We start from the raw sequence: 16,933 nt of genomic DNA, 5'->3' as shown, positions 1-16,933 counted from the left end.
GAGAGATTGTGATGTTTCACATTGTAGAAAACTGGGCACAATACAACGAAATCCTTCTTCATCTCGGCAAATCGTTGAAGAGTGACCGATCGTCCTCTAATAAAGTCAACTCCACATCTGCTTCCCATCGCGTCAATGTGGAGACTGTACCGATAGGATAGATAGATCCAGTTCTAATGTGGTCGATCTCTTCATCATTTTGCTCCAATTCCATTGCCACTTCCTTCATTGTGGGCCTACACCTTCCTTTAAGGTTTAAGCATCTTTTCGCCAAGTTAGACACCACAATAATTTCTTCTTTCTCGCCATGGTTTAATACCTCCTTGTCAAGAACATTGAACAAGCGATTCTTCTCCATCCTATTGATGAAGTTAGAGGTGAGCATCGGTCTAGGGTCAACCCTGGACCGACCTTAGACTGGCCCAACCCTACCGGTCCTAGTCCAGTTCCCAGGGAGACTGAGTCGGTCCTTGGTTCTAGAATTCCTAGACCAGAACAAGCGATTCTTCTCCATCTAATTTATTATTTATAATTTTTTTAAATAGAGAAAATCTTAAAATAAATAGTGTCAACAACATTAAATAGCTCTTTAGTAAAAAATTCAAGTAATTTTACATTTTTCTTTAATAACTTAGATTTTTAATGTCTTTTACAATGTCAATAGTTATAATTTACGAAGGAGGAAAATGTTTTTGTGAGGAGTCCTATCGACATCCAAAAAGGCATAAACAGCTCCTTATGGCACCCTCCTTTAGTATTTGTTCTCTTCTGTCTTATTTGTCATCTTTGTCTTCAATTTGCCAAAATCGAAAGAAACAACTTCTCCACTTGCCACTCGACACTTGTCTTGCTTGCTTTGGGTCATTCGAGCCACTCACCGCTCGATGCTCGCTTCGCTTGTTGCTCCCGGCCCAACATTCGATGCTTATTCTGTTCAACACTCACCCCACTTGACCCTCACCGCTTGCCTTTCTTAGTTGACCTCGCTCATCATCGAACCCATTGGATCAGTAGGGTCCTTAGTTGCCCTTTCAAGGAGTACAAAAAATGAAATAAAAAATTATTATTTGGTCCTGAGTTGACCTGGAAACCATATCAAACCTATTGGGTTGGTTCGGTCCTCAGTCTCAAGCTCAATAGGGTTGGTCCTCGGTCCCAAAAATTGAGGACCAGCACTGTACAAGTTGGTCCTAAGGTTAGTGGGTGGACCAGCCCAACCCAGACCATGCTCACCCCTAGATGAAATAGGTGGCCAGGCTTCTGCCCTCTTCCACCCTAAGTTGGGAAATTGTTTTTTCTCTTCTTAGTAACTCGACAAGGACAACCCCAAAGCTATAAACATCACTCTTGTTTGTAAACCGACTTGTTTGGAAGAATTCTAAATCCAAGTATCCCAAGGTTCCTTGCAACTTTGTGGTCAAGTGAGTTTGGTCAATGGCATTTGATTTTTTTTTTTTTTTTTGGTCGAAAATAAAGATATTTCATTACTAACCCGAGACTGATGGGTTACAAAACGATTCGATGTCCAAACATAAAATAAGCCAAAGAGGATGAGGGGATTTAAAATCCAGTTCATCGGGAGTGAGTCGGTTTAATGAGCCTTAGCAACCTAATCTGCGGCCTGATTAAATTCTCTGGGCTCAAAACATAGTTTAATCTCCTTAAGTTGGCCCAACAATTCCTTGCAATCTTGGATGATAGAGCGTGCAACCCATGGAGGTTCACCTTAACCCAAGATGGACTTCACCGCTTGCAAGCTGTCGGACACCAAGACTCCATTAAGAACATTTGAAGTGCATGTGTTCTGTTCAGCCGAAAGTGTTGCTCCAGTTCGTTCACTTCGTGCGGCTTCTCTCTCTTTCCACCAGTTCAACGCCTCACGGACAACTAGGGTTTTCGCCACGAATACAGAAGGGGCAACAATCGGTTTCGCAAATCCATCGAGGAGGATGCCCTCTCTGTTTCTCTTCACCCTTGCTACTAATCCCTTAAGTCCATAGTTGATCCATGAGCTATGCATCGAGATCTTGAAGAAGAAGTCGGTCGGTGGGTCTTCTGATGTTGTTGCTAAAGAGCGTCCACTGGATTGTGCAGCTACCGGAGGTTTGTCTTCTGTTCGGTTAGTACTATTCATTCCCTGTTTCAATTGTAGTTGTGTCAAAAATATAGATTCTTCGACTATTAAACTCGGATTGGGGTTTTTTCCTTTGAAGATATGGCTATTCCGCGCCTTCCATATCCTCCAAATAGCTTCGGCAAACTTGGCTTTGGCTTGCAGGCTCTTCCTCACAATGAGATTTGCCCATACCCATTTATCCATTCGATTACTGATTTCTAGAGAAGTATTGGCTACCATTTTGTGATCTGACCATATTTCCTTTGTCTAGGGACAATGAATAAATACATGCTCAGTGGATTCAAGAACTTGGTCACAAAAAGGAGTCTTGTTCACGTAAAATCTTCCTCTTGTGTAGGTTTTCTTTTGTAGGTAAACCATTGTTGCATGTACTCCATATTAAAAAATTGACCTTTGGGGGAGTTCTGAGTTTCCATATTTCTATCCATAGCTTTTTAGGAGGTTGGTATGACGAGGATGGTTGATTTGTCATTTGGAATCTTTCCGAGTCCCGAAGCTTGTTGTACCCATTCTTTGCCGTATAGTCTCCTAATTAATTCACTTTCCATATCATCTTCTCTGGCCCAGGTGTTAGGCTCAAAGGCGTAGCTACAATTCCTTTTGCAAGTTTGTCATTGAACATCTCCTGTAGTAGTTGAGAGTTCCATTTCCTTTCGGTTTGATTAATTAATTCTGCTACAAGAAGAGGATCATTTTTATTTGCTGGACCACCTATCTTGCCTGATATTAGCCATCTATCCTCTCTAATGATGATCTTACTACCATCCCCAACCTCCCATTTTACTTCATGCTCAATTGCATCTCTTCCCACAAGTAAGCTTTGCCACCCCCATGAGGGTCGGGGCCTTTTTAGCTGTCTAGAAATCACCTCTAGGGAAGTAGATACCTCTCAACATCCTACTCCATATGGAAGTTTGGTCTTGTATAAACCTCCAAGCTTGTTTCCCTAACATCACTCTGTTGAAATCAACTAAGTCTTTGAAGCCTAAACCCCCATAATCTTTCCTTATTTTTAAAATATCCCATCTTTTCCAATGGATGCCCTTTCTTGTAGCATTTTGTTTCCACTAGAAAGATGAAATTCTCTTTTCAATCACCTTGCAAATTGATATAGGAATTTTCTAAAGATCGACATGGCAAATTGGGGTAATGCTTGGACTACTGTCTTGATTAGTATTTCTTTCCCAGCCTTAGACATTAGCTTCTCTTTCCACCCTTCTAATTTCCTCTCAACTCTTGTTAGAACCCAAGAAAACATCTGTTTCCTTGTTTGCATCCAATCTAAAGGTATTCCCAGATATTTACCTGTTTTTTCAATGATCGGCACCCTTAATTCAGCTGCTATATTATGTTTTAGTACTTGAGGGCAATTCCTTTCAAAGAAAATTCATGACTTATTGAGATTAATGGACTATCCCGATGCAAAGCAATATTGCTTCAGAATATTTGCTAAATTCTTAGCCTCAATAATTGTACCATTCAGAAAAAATATAGCATCGTTTGCAAAAAGAAGGTGTAATAGTATTGGACAGTGTGTGTTTAGCTGAATACCCTTTAGGCTTCCATCTTTGATAGCTTTTAGTAATAAGGAGGATAATACATTTGCTATCATAATGAATAGATAATGAGAAAATGGATCACCTTGTCTAATTCCTCTCTTGTTGGTTTGAAATAGTCACATGACTCCCCATTTACTTGGACCCTAAAGGACACCGAGGAAATACGGGACTTAACCAAAGTTACCCATTTGTTACAAAATCCCATGTTCAACAAACAATCACATAGAAAGTCCCATTCGACACTATCATAGGCCTTTTGCATATCCAATTTTAGGATTGCCTGAAATTTCCGCTTTCTTTTCCTCACTCGAAGCTGATGGAGCACTTCCTGAACAATTAATATATTATCATGAATTTGTTGGCCCCCAACGAAGGCACTTTGTTCTTGGGAAATAATCTCTGGGAGCCAGGGTTTTAATCTATTGGCCATTACCTTTGCAATAATTTTATAATTGAAATTGCAAAGATTAATGGGCCTATATTGAGTAATGCTTTCTGGATTTGAGACTTTTGGAATGAGAGTAAGATGGGTCCTATTAAGTTCACGATCAAGCATACCTTGGCTGAAGAAATTGTCTACCATGTTGAAAATATCCTCATGAATTTCTAACTAGTTACTTTGGTAGAATAATCCATTGAGTCCATCCAGACCCGGTGCCTTTGTTGCGCCCATTTGATAAATGGTGAGTTTTATTTCTTCCTTTGTAACAGGCCCTGTTAAAGTTTCATTCATCTCCATAGTGATCACTTCTTGACATTGATCTAACACCGGTTGATATTCTCTATACCCTACCGTCATATATAGAGCCTGGTAGAAACTTGATACGTGTTGTTTAAGGATCAAAGGGTCCCGACTCCAATTGTGATCATCAATTTGTAGTAGAGAGATTTTATTCCGTTGTCTCCTTTGTATTGTGGTAGCATGAAAATATTTCATATTTGTATCCCTCCATTTAATCCAATTAATCCTGGATCTCATACCCCAGTACATTTCTTCTTGTCTCCACAAGCTTTCAATATGTTGGACAACTTGGCGATATTCTTCCTGGTTTTGGCTCCCTTCAGCCTTATTCATTAACTCAGTGAGTCTACCTTGTAGTTAAGGAATTTCATGGGATGCATTTCTAAATGTTTTGTTGTTCCATCGCCTTAATGCATTAGCAACCTTCCTAGTTTTGCCCACAATATCCAGCCGGGTAGCCTTCCTCAGCTCTCCAGGCTCTTTGGATCACTTTTTTGCATTCTAAATTTTCTACCCAAAAAGCTTCAAATATGAATTTCTTCTTTTTCCTCAGCCCAATTGTATCTGTTTGTAGAAAAATCGGACAATGATTTGAACCAATTGCTAGAAATGCATATGCCTCCACATTAGGGAATGAGACTCTCCAATCAAGGTTGCAAAAAGCCCTATCAAGTATTTTTTTTTTTTTGACGAGTTTAGCGCCTTCTCGGTTATTAGACCATGTGTAAGTACACGTTTTACTATCTATATCCATCAATGAACAAGAGTTCATGAAGTCCTGGAACGCCGCCATTCTATAATATTTTAGTTTTAAAAAAATCATTTTTTTCCTTTTCTTTTCTTTGGTCATTGACCCTTTGAACCAAATCTAGTGAGGGGTCGTGAGCCCTCACTATGATTGACAAGGGTGTCATGACCCTCGCCCAGGCCCTTACTGGCCACAACAAGGGTGGGCAAGGATTGCGAACCCCTCCTTGTAGTCTGCAAGGGCCTAGGCGAGAGTCCTCACCCAAGGGCTGGCAATGATGGTGGCCCATTGAAAAAAAAAATTGCCATTATCAACATCAGCCATGCCACATAGGACAACCGGCATTAATTGGACTATCATATTAGTGATTTCCGGCCAAATTTGTCAAAAGGACTACACTAGTAATTCAATTAGCAAATTCTCAAAATGTTTAGGACTAATTTGACATAATTAAAAAGGTTTAAGACTAATTTGGCAAATTGTTAAAGGGTTAAGGACTAAATTAGCATAATTAAAAGGTTTATAATTGAATTAATTGTCGTATATAAGTTTAGGACTTTTAAGACAATTTTGCCATGCATCTTGTATAGGTGAGAAACAAAGATTTCAATCGAATTGTCAAATGCATAGAGTTGGAAGATAAAATTGTACTAAAAGCATTGTTGAATGCGTAGATTATGAAACCGTAGTTCATCCGAGCAGAGATGGCAATATCTTTCGCCTTCGTACAGATGAAATTGGTGTGTACACAGTCACGTTCCGCAAGCAGGAGAAAAAAAAAAGAGCGGGCAGTGACGTACTCGTAATGATGATGGCCCTGTGATCTACGCAGTCGTATGATCCCAGTCGATTCACGCTCTTCCCTCGGCGGCAGGGGTTCGGATCCTCGTTGCACTCATTGACATCTGATGGATATTAAATGATGGCTTAATGAAGGAAATAAGGAAAAAGAACAGATTGTTTCCAGATATATGACTAAACATTCAACAGTCAAATTCTCTGTTGGATTCTCTTATATTACCGATTTGTGAGCATCCATTGTCTGATTTACAATTTATTTATCCCAACTATATTCGCAGACTTTTCATTGGTTTCGAGCTTGCATAGCATCCTACTTGATTTTGGATAAAGAATATGGCTAAGATGCAAAGTAAAAGCGGACGTTCTAAGCTCACCTTGGCATCCATGGAGAAGAAAATAATTCCCGTGTAACCTTCACGGCAAGAACAATATAGTAGAATGGCCAAACCAGGTCTAACGTCCTCATGGTAGGAGCCGGAATTGCCATTGGCGAGACTATTGTTTTGTTTGCTCAGTAGTTGTTCCTCATATTGGGTAATCGCCCATTTCGAGCATCACCGGAACATCCTGGGGTAAACGTCTCAGATGAGCTTTACGCAACCATCCTTGCTCGACTAGGAAGGCATACCTGCAGTTTGAATCCCCCCGCGCTAAGTCCTTGCCCTCGGAAGTCTTGAACTCCACTTTGTATTTGACGATATCAGTGACGATCGAAGTCACGCAGCAACCAGTACCATTTGCGCACTGGTTGAATCCGAGAATCCTGTCTCCGCTACAGGAAGACTTGCATCCTACGACGTTCCCTATGGTATCATCGGTGGCCATCAAGGCCTGGTTATCACAACCGCCGGCAACAAAGTAGTTTCTATTCCGGGAGAACCTAAAAACTCCATTACTGCTCCTTAAGTCCACGAGGGCATCTTTTGCCGGTTGGTCGTACAATTAAGATTCAAATACAATATTGGCTGGCTGACCCTGATGTGACCTGGGGTGGTTGAACTTTCAGGTAGTCCGATCTTTAACACCACCACGCCCAAATTCTTAAGTATCGGAGTAGAGATGCCACCGGTCTGCTGGCAATCGATCTCGTACCAAGGATCCAAGAAGCAGTGGTGTCCAATTCCAAAAGGGTACGGAATGTTTGTCAGATTGCCGCACGTGTCTGTACAGCCTGGCCAGGCCAGACTCCGAGGAGGTGGTTCTGCAGCATGAGCCGACCAGCTCGCCACGAAAACAAGCACAAGAGCAAAGGAGGCCGTCGCCAGGATCATCTTCTCCCTGTTCATCCTCCACAGCCTGCTCCTACAGCTAGCTATTGAACTGTCAAACACCACGCCATGAAACATAAGACGCTGCGGCTGTTTGTCCAACCGCATCCAACGTCTTCCTTTCTCTCATTGATTGACGATGCCTCTCAATCTCGGCTTGTTCTGTCTGCCTCTCTCTCTCTCTCTCTCTCTCTCTCTATTTATTTACTCTAGTAGTTATCACTCGACGGAACTACTTGACTCTGCTATTTGCCGTTTGTCCATCGATGCTATCGATGGTGGAGTTTGGATGTATGTCCGTTTATTACTCGCATGACTATTTCCTGCTAAATGTGTTTGTTGCAAATGTATGTCATATTCCCATCAAACATAACGCCAGGCATGAAATCTCGTAACTATCATCCTAACAATGCCAAAGCTTTTGTGCTATTGTATTTGTATCCATAGAACACCATTAACACATTAAAAGCGTTTGACATGTGGGATAAATCCCAATATACTGGTCACTAAGGGCCTATTAGGTAACACTCCCGAGAGCAACTGATTCTATTCTTTTTTTCCTTGGAACAAAAAAAGAAAAAAAGAACAGAATTCCGTTTGATAAATTTTTTTATTTCCGGGATTTAAAATCCATTTTTTTTTTCTGAGAATAGAATTAAGAAGCAAAAAAAAAGTCACTTCTTCTTTCCAAAAACAATTCCTAGAATCAAATCTAATTTTTTTTCTTTTCTCCTCTTTTCTTCTCTCTCCTCTTCTTCCCTTTCCTTTTCTTCTTCTTTCTTTTGGCTGGTCGTCGGCCTCGGCCATGGCCGACGACCTTGCGTGGGTGTCACTGAACATCGCCAACCCTCGGCGATGCCAAGCCACAACAAGGCTCATTGGCTCAAGCCTCAACCTAGAGGTGGCCCGATGAGGTCAAGCCTCGCCATTGGGTGGGCAAGCTTGGCCTTGCCAAATCTAGGTGAGTTGACCTCACCCAACCAAGCAAGGCTGAGCCTCACTAGCCAACGTGAGGCTAGCCTCACAGTGGCCAAGCAAGCCTTTGGCGAGTTCCCTGAACCTCGCCCGACTGGTTGATAGCCACCACCCTGGCTGGCGACTAGCGACAAAGAAGGAGGAAGAAGAAGAAGAAGAAGAAGAAGAAGAAGAAAAAGCAAAAACAAATAAGAGAAAATTTATATATATATATACACTAAAAGTATTAAAAAAATTAAAAGAAGCAAAAAAATTTAAAAATCTTACCAAACACATTTATATCCCAGGAGGAGAAATTTTGGATAGTTACCAAACACTTTCAAAAATTCAGAAATTGTTTCCAGAAATAGAACTAAAAAAATTATTTCTGAGCAAAAGTTATTCCCAGGAACACAAAGTATTTACCAAACTTGCCCTAAATATGTTTTGTTATTCATGAAATCACTAAATTTCATGACTCGGACTTTTTTAATACCCCTCCGAAAATTTCCACTAATTTTTTATTATTAAAATATATTACGGATGTGATAAAATTATCCCACTATCTCTAGCATTAACATGTACTTAAAATTACCCCCGAACTTTTGCTTTAGTGTAATAAATCTGTTTTCTAACGTTAAGTCGGGCATACACCGTTCATTGATGTAATATTTAGCAAAAACAAGTTTTTTCATTGAATATATTTATTTTCTTTTGAGTCGTATATGGTTCAAATATGAAGCTTTCATAAGTTATAGAGCAAGAGTCACACATATACGACCATGCAACAATAAGTTGTATTGTACATAATTAAGCGCATGATACATTGATTGTCAGGAATTCTTTTGTTTTTACTTTCCTAAATTTCCAATTTGCTTTATCTTTTTTTGTGATTGCTCATTTAGATGTATATTTTGTCAATTCAAAATGTAATTGAATCACGGATTTTTATTTTTTGATTAATCATTTAGATATGTGTTTCATCATTTCCAAGTGGACTAAAAGTGGAAGTAACTGCCCAAGCAGTCCAATAGAACTAGTGAATTACGGTGAAAACCGGTTCCCCTTCCCCTTTGAAATCAAGCATTTGCTCTTTACCCACAAAAAGATCAAAATGCTTCAAAAATTATGTGAGCATTACACACTTGACAAATACTACATTTAATATTAACCAAAAGGCCAAGAAAGGCATACTTTGATTTGAATATAGCTTGGCTTTTATTCACAACCTCTTTTAGGGTTTCTACTTGCTCGTTCCCTATGGGACTCTCGACATTCACATGGATGGACACAACAACAGAGACAAGCCAAGAGTCCTATATTGAAGGCATTTGCATGGAAGGCTGCACACCACCGGAGAGACAAGCCAGACACATTGAGAGTCCCACATCAATGATCAAAAAGCATGCAAAGTCCATAAGAGGGGTTGTGAATAAAAGCCAAGCCAACTCAAGCATGCCTTTCTTGCGATTGGTCCAAATATTTGCAACTCAACAACATTGAGAAAATCCCTAATAATTAAGAGTTCAATTTATTTCTTTGATACTTTTAAAGAAATAAAATTAAAATTTTAAAAATAATGAATTTAGTCTAGACGTATCATCCTTGTAATTGGACTGAAATCACCGACTCCAAATTGGAACTGGGGAATCGGAAGGACGGCCCTAGTACCAAACCGAAGTGGTCTAGTTCAGTCCAATTAGTTCCTTTTGCTCACCCCTAGAATGAACAATTCAACCTATGTCTTAAAGGGTCATGATAGATTTTTAGTATGAACGAAAGTTTAGGCCAAGATAATTAGGAAAGATCAAACCTTTTGAAACTGTCTATACCTTTGTGAAATCACACACACTGGATATTAGATGATGATCTTGAAAAATCACCTCTGGTTCTCTAAGAGAAACCGCATAGTATCTCATTCCGAAGAGTTATGGATTCTTGTACTAATCTTGGCTTGGTTGAAGATGATCTTCTTGGAAGACATTTTTTGCGAAACAAATAAAATTTTCGTGTTTTAACCAATGCATCAACTTTAGTACGAGAGTTCAAGGTTGAAACCAACGCATCAACTTGAGTGCGAGAGTTCAAGGTTGGTATTGCTTCCAGAGTTCTTAATTCTCGTCCAAATGGCTAGGGGAAAAATGTAAAACTCTTCTGCTCTCATAAATACACACCAAACCAAAACAAACAAACAAACACCGACTTACGCCCGATTTTATAAATTAAATAAAATTATATTATTCTGCATTTTGATTTTCATTTATATGCTAGATCTTTTAGATCACTGCTAAAGTCCGGACTGTAAATCATTATCCTTGTATTAATCCGATTTTATAAATTATGTGTTCACATTTGAAGTAACTCAGTGAATTGGAGGTTTCTAGACTAGTTTCTAGTTAGTCAAGTCACAATTTTTGTGAAGAGTTCTTGAACATTTACTTTTCTTTCTAACTAGGAGGGAAAAGATGCCAAACCGAAAGACCTTCGTCACACAAGTGGACTTCCTTCCAAGCTAGCAGACGCATTGGTATTTCACTTGCCGCTGCCGTTCGCATATCTGATCGGAGATCAGACATGAACATTGCCTTGTCCTTTGCGATAAGTTGCCAGGGTGATCTCCAGCACGTCTAAGCCCGCCCTTGCCTGGAACAGGCGCTTAAAGATGCAATTGATCTCGAATCATTTGTTGAGATAACAGTTTTCTCCAATTTCAAACATGTTATATTTGTATGATACGTCCCTGATGAGGAGTGATTAAGGCACCGATTCGTCTTAATGTAATGTGATTGAGAAGGCACTCTTTGAAGGGATATGAGTAATTATCTTTTAAAGGAAGTATAAATAGGATGACTTCAATAGATAATCGACAGATGACAATAGAATGTTTCAGAAAAGAACGCTCTTCATTTTGTCTCTCACATTCCATCAAAGAAGAACAAACAAAAGGCAATTTGATTATTACTTTGAAAAGACAATCGGCATTAACGTTGTAAAATGTGAATACTTTCCTCGTGATTGTATTTAGACCATTGTGAAGTAGTATCGCTTGTTGTTTGCTTGTGATTTGTTGTTTGTTCTTGGGTAATTTGTTCATTGTGCATATCAAATGGAAGTCATTTCTTCGCCGACTTTCTTCCTACAGAACAAGAAAGAATCGTGACACCTCCGCAGCATTGGCAGCAGCCGAGCTTTGCTAGACACTTTGTGGCTTGTGTGGTGCATTGTGCATCAGGAGAGTCAACAAGAGAATGGAAAGGAAAAGTATATGGACAACCATTGCCAAAGGCATAGACATGAGTCATTGATATTAAACCCGATTGAAAAGCTAGAGCAGACTAACAAGAAATCAAGTAGAGATAATATAATCTCCAATGATTCAAGATACACAGAGTATATCATTATTCTGTAACTCACATACAAAGGGAAAATGATTGACCATGATGTTTCGCATCATAGAAAACTAGACACAAACAGAGAAATGCATCTTCATCTCGGCAAATCGTACAAGAGGGACTGATCCTTGTCCAACAAAGTCAGCTCCACATCTGCTTCCGATCGCGTTAACGTGGAGACCGCACCCAAAGGACGAATAGATCCGATTCTAATGCAGTCAATCTATTCATCATTTTGCCAAGCAACCACAGGATTTTCGAGGGATCTTACTTGCTCCAATTCCATTGCCACTTCCTTCATTGTAGGTCGATATCTTCTGTTAAGGTTTAAGCATCTTTTTGCCAAATTAGACACAATAACAATTTCTTCTTTCTTGCCTTGATCTAATACCTCCTTGTCAAGAACGTCGAACAGGCAATTCTCCTCCATTGAAATGATGAAGTACATGGCTAAACTTCTGCCCTCTTCTGCCCTCGATTGAGAAATTGGCTTTTCTCCTGTTAGTAGCTCGACAAGGACAACCCCAAAGCTATAGACATCGCTCTTGTCCGTAAATTGACTTGTTCGGAAGTATTCGGGGTCCAAGTATCCGAAGGTTCCTTGCACCTTTGTGGTCAAGTGAGTTTGGTCAATGGTAATTGATCTGGAAGCTCCAAAATCCGCCACTTTGGCTTGATATTTTTCATCCAAAAGTATATTCGACGACTTGATATCACGATGATAAATGGGAATGGCCGCAATAGAGTGCAAATACAAAAGAGCTCCAGCAACTTCATTGGCGATTCTTAACCGTGCCTCCCACGGCACAGGAAATCCTCCACATGGATTATGAAGATATTGGTAGAGAGTTCCATTGGGAACAAATTCATATACCAAAAGAGGGACTTCACTCTCCAGACAGAATCCCAACAGCTTGACCACATTTCTATGATTGATTTCAGAGAGAATAACGATCTCATTGACAAACTGTTCGACTTGCTCTGCATCAACAACTTTGGATTTCTTGACCGCAATGATTGCTCCATCTGTCAACATTCCCTTATAAACTGTTCCTTGAGCACCATGACCTAGTATCCGGTTCTCATTAAAATGGTCCGTAGCCATGTCTAACTCCAATGAGGTGAATAACTTGCCTTTCGCCGTGTGATTGTCTTCAACAGAAGATAGGCGTTGTTGCAAGATAAGTCCGCCATTACGTTTGAAGAACTTTTGCTTGAGCTTTGCCGCGCGCCTTCTTTTGATGAACTCGTACGACCACCAAGGAAGCAAAGATAATACTACGGCTGCGACACTGGTGCCCACACCTGTGTAAAAAAGAAGTCAACTGCAGTTACTTTAGGAACCTAATAGATGACATTCTGAGAGATTCTCTTGGCCCTAGGATTTACATAACCAATTTCATCTTCATCGTCAACGAATTTGCTTCCACCAATTTGAACAAGTGCCTTCTCGCTTTGAAGAGCGAAAACAGAAAGGAGGATTCACTTAACAATATAATTCGAAAGATCCTCGAGTACGATGCATCATGTATGGGTGAGAAACGAAGATTTCAATCAAATTATTAAATTCATAGAATTGGAAAATATAATTGAGTTAAAAGAATTATTGAAAGTACATTATGAAAGTACAGTTAAATTGAGGAGAGATGGTGATATATTCGTCTCATGCAGAAGAAGTTGGTGTATATACAGACAGTCGCGTTCCGCGAGCATGAAGAGAGAGGACAGGCAGTGACATACCTATCATGGCGATGGTCTTATGGAGTACACAGTGGTGTGTCCCTGGTCGATTCACACACTTCCCATGGCATTTGATGTTCGGTTGTTTGCACTCATTGATATCTGATTGATATTGAATGATATATGGGTTAAGGAAAGAAGCAAAAAGAAGAGGCGGTTTCAAGATATATGACGGAATATTCGGCGGTCAAATTCTCTCTTGGATTATCCTATGTCACCAATTTGTGAGCATCCATTATCTGATCTGAACAATTTAATTATTCCAACTGTACCCGTAGGCTTTTCGTAGATTTCGAGCTTGCATATCGTCCTACCCGGCTTTGGATAAACAATAAGGTTAAGATACAAAGTAAAAGCGGGCGTTCTAAGCTCACCTTGGCATCCAAGGGGAAGAAAAGAATTCCCTTCGTAGCCTGGATTGCAAGCACAAGATATATGAAAAGAATCCTTGAGCGTTTGGCAGGAGACGGAGTTTTTATTACTGTGCCCATTGCTTCGTTTGCTCAGCAGCTTTTCCTCATCAGGGGTGATCGCCCATTCAAGCACCACCGGAACATCCAGTGGTAAACTATTCAGATGAGCTCGAGACCACCATGCAGCCTCCACCAAGAACGCGAACCTGCATTTCGCACCCCCTGGCGCTATGGCTTTGCCCTCGTAAGACTTGAATTCCACACTGTATTTGCCGACATTATTGGTGATCGGAGTCATACAACAACCACGGGTACCAGAATGGCAGTAGTAATGCCCGAGAGTCCTATGTCTGCCGCCGTCACAGGAAGACTTGCATCCTAGGACCTCCCCTGGGTTACCATCGAGGACCATCAAGGCCTGGTTGTCACAACCTCCGGCAACAAAATAGTTCTTAGCCCGGGAGTACCTGAAAGTGCTGTTATTGCCCATTGAGTAGTCCACTGGGGCATCATTTTGCTGGTTGGTCGTACAGTTAAGATGATACGATGTCGGCTGGCTGACCTTAATGAGGCCCGGGGAGCCTAAATGTCGCGGTAGCTGGATATCTAACACCACTACGCTAAAATTCTTTAGTACCGGAGTGGAGATGTTGTGGGTTTGCCGGCATTCGATCTCGTAGAGGGGACTCAAGAAGCAACCGCGTCCCATTCCAAAAGGGTACGGAATGTTTGTCAGGTTGCCACACGTGTCCGGGCAGCCTGGCAAGGCGTGACCCTGACGAGGTGGTTCTGCAGCATCAGCTGGCCGGTTCGCCGCGAAAACAAGCACAAAGATAAAAAGGCCATCGCCAGAATCATCTTCTCCCGGTTCATCCTCCACGGTTCGCTTCTATATCTGGCTATTGAATTGTCAAAACACCTCTCTCTCTCTCTCTCTCTCTCTCTCTCTCTCTCTCTCTCTCTCTATATATATATATATATATATTTATATATATAGTTGTTCTACGAGTTAGCACCCGACAAACTACTTGACTTGACCCAGCTATTGACTTCTGTCCGTCGATGCTATCATTAGTGGAGTTTGGACGCATGTCCTTCGACTTTAGCCCATGACTATTTCTTGCTGAACACATTCCCAAATGTATGTCATATTCTCCATGAAACATAACGTCAGGCGTGAAATCTTGGAAACTTCCTAATAACTTCGCCAACCTCGCGAGAATCGCCGCCCAGATGTTTCTCGTAAGTATCATCCTAGGAATGCCAATACTCCTGTATTATCAAATTTGTATCCGTAAAACAACATTAACTTACTAAAATTTAATTGACATATGGATAAATCACAGCATAGTGGTTCCCAAATATTATTTGTTCTAAATATTGGTGGATGTAATTAAACAGAAAAATCAAATTTGACGGGCATTTTCTATCATTGTCTTACGTGTTTATATGTTGTATATAATAATGCTTAACATTTTCTTTTTGAAAAAAAGAAAAAGAAAAAGCAAGTAGACAATATGTCATGCAATTCATTCAATCCTCTCAAAACTTACTTTAAGAAGAAAAGCTCCACTCGAGCACAAAGATGACAGGTAGTGATTTTCCAAACCGCTTTCGAGCAATCAAACAATGTTAGTCCAAAAATAATTAAAACAACTAGAATGAATTCTTCAACTTAAGACCTGAAGACCCAATTTAGATTTTTTAGTACCAACGAAAGTTTTGGGAAGGATAATTGGGAATGATCAAACCGATTTGAAAACTATATATATTAGAATGTATGTGTTGACACGTAAAATAGGAAACATTATCCAAAAATTCCTAAATTTATTGCACTTTTAACAATTTAGTCCTAAAACTTTCAATTTCATTAAATAAGTCCTAAATCTTTTCATATTTCGCCATTTGAGTCCATCTGACCAACTTTGGTCGGAAATTGTTAACGTGGATGCTAACCATGCTTCGCAGCACGGCCGACACTTACAAGACAATTTTAGTAATATTTCCATATCTTTTTGATTGTCTTTATTTTCCTTAATTTCTTTGCTTTTTTTTTCTTTGTTGGTGATCCTCACCGGCCATGAAAACCTCATCCAAATTTGGCAAAGCCTTTGCACCCTCACTAATGGGCGAATAAGCTATAAAGCCTTGTCTATGGCCATCACGACCTCACTGGTGGCAGGTGATGGTAGAAGGCCCTCATTAGATCTAGCAAGGCCTTCACAACTAGCAAGGGTTGTTGGCAAAATAATAATAATAATAATAATAATAAACTCAAAGAAAAAAAGGAAAATATAAAATAAATGTTCAACATAATAATATAAAATTTTTAAAAAATATTATTAATAATTGTTCACATCAAGGTGTCGCTTATATCATGTAGGATATTCGGTCCACGTTAGCGATTTCGGATAAAATCGGTCGAATTGACTTAATTGATAAAAAGTGAAAATATTTACGATTAAATTTATTAACTTGAAGAGTTTATACTGAATTAACAAAAAGTACAATAGGTTAGGACTTTTTGAACAATTTAACCCATAGAAAGTGAAGATTGCGCTTTTTCCACTCCCACCATGGCTAAAACACTCCCTATCACATTGTTTTGACAACCTTTGTGGGTCCCACTTTTTTTAGTATCCTTTTTGGTTTGGTTTTGGTTTCCGTTTATTTCTTCTCTCTCTTTTCTTGTGAGTCCCATTTTCCTCCTTCTTTACTTCTCTTCGTTCCGTCTTAATTGTGATCATGGTTCAACCCCTGGTAGTACCTGTAAAAAAAAAAAAGAGAATGCTCCATGATCTATCTCTATCACTTGTCATCCAGGCCACGTTGTACTTATCAATTATTGAATCTATAGCCAGAGTTTGATGCCTAAGAACACAATAGACCTAAAGGCTCTCACATTGAACTTCTTTACGGCAATCAGGAAAATAAGGATCTTAACAATTGATGGGCAATGAGGTCACCTCGTTGCATAAGGGCTTGGACTTAAGGGTCAAGTTTGTAATCACCACTTCAACCCTCTCAATTGCTTGCGACAGCAGCTTGGCAACCGAGGTCAGAACAGAAGTAGAAGCGAGCGCTAAGGCAAAGAAGGGCAAATCCTCGCCAGTCTTGAGGATGGAATTGTTGTTCTTGAAGGTGGCCTTTTCAGTTTGCATAAGCAACTTAGTGAGAGC

The 16,933-nt window shown here is 40.0% G+C and overlaps 1 protein-coding gene across 1 annotated transcript; it reads right to left on the bottom strand.

Annotated features, from left to right (window-relative positions):
- Window positions 1–11,824: 11,824 nt before the first annotated feature.
- LOC104447102 (wall-associated receptor kinase-like 1) lies at window positions 11,825–14,244 on the bottom strand. The gene is made up of 2 exons (XM_039313781.1): window positions 13,716–14,244; window positions 11,825–12,906 (listed from the first exon to the last, which is right to left on the bottom strand). The coding sequence occupies exons 1-2, from the start codon at window positions 14,242–14,244 to the stop codon at window positions 11,825–11,827; spliced, it is 1,611 nt and encodes a 536-aa protein (XP_039169715.1).
- Between the last annotated feature and the right edge of the window lie 2,689 nt (window positions 14,245–16,933).

Source organism: Eucalyptus grandis, chromosome 5 (assembly GCF_016545825.1).
Source record: "Eucalyptus grandis isolate ANBG69807.140 chromosome 5, ASM1654582v1, whole genome shotgun sequence".
Classification (NCBI taxonomy): domain Eukaryota; kingdom Viridiplantae; phylum Streptophyta; class Magnoliopsida; order Myrtales; family Myrtaceae; genus Eucalyptus; species Eucalyptus grandis.
The sequence above is the reverse complement of the archived record's forward strand: the minus strand, read 5'-3'. Positions and strand labels throughout refer to the sequence as shown.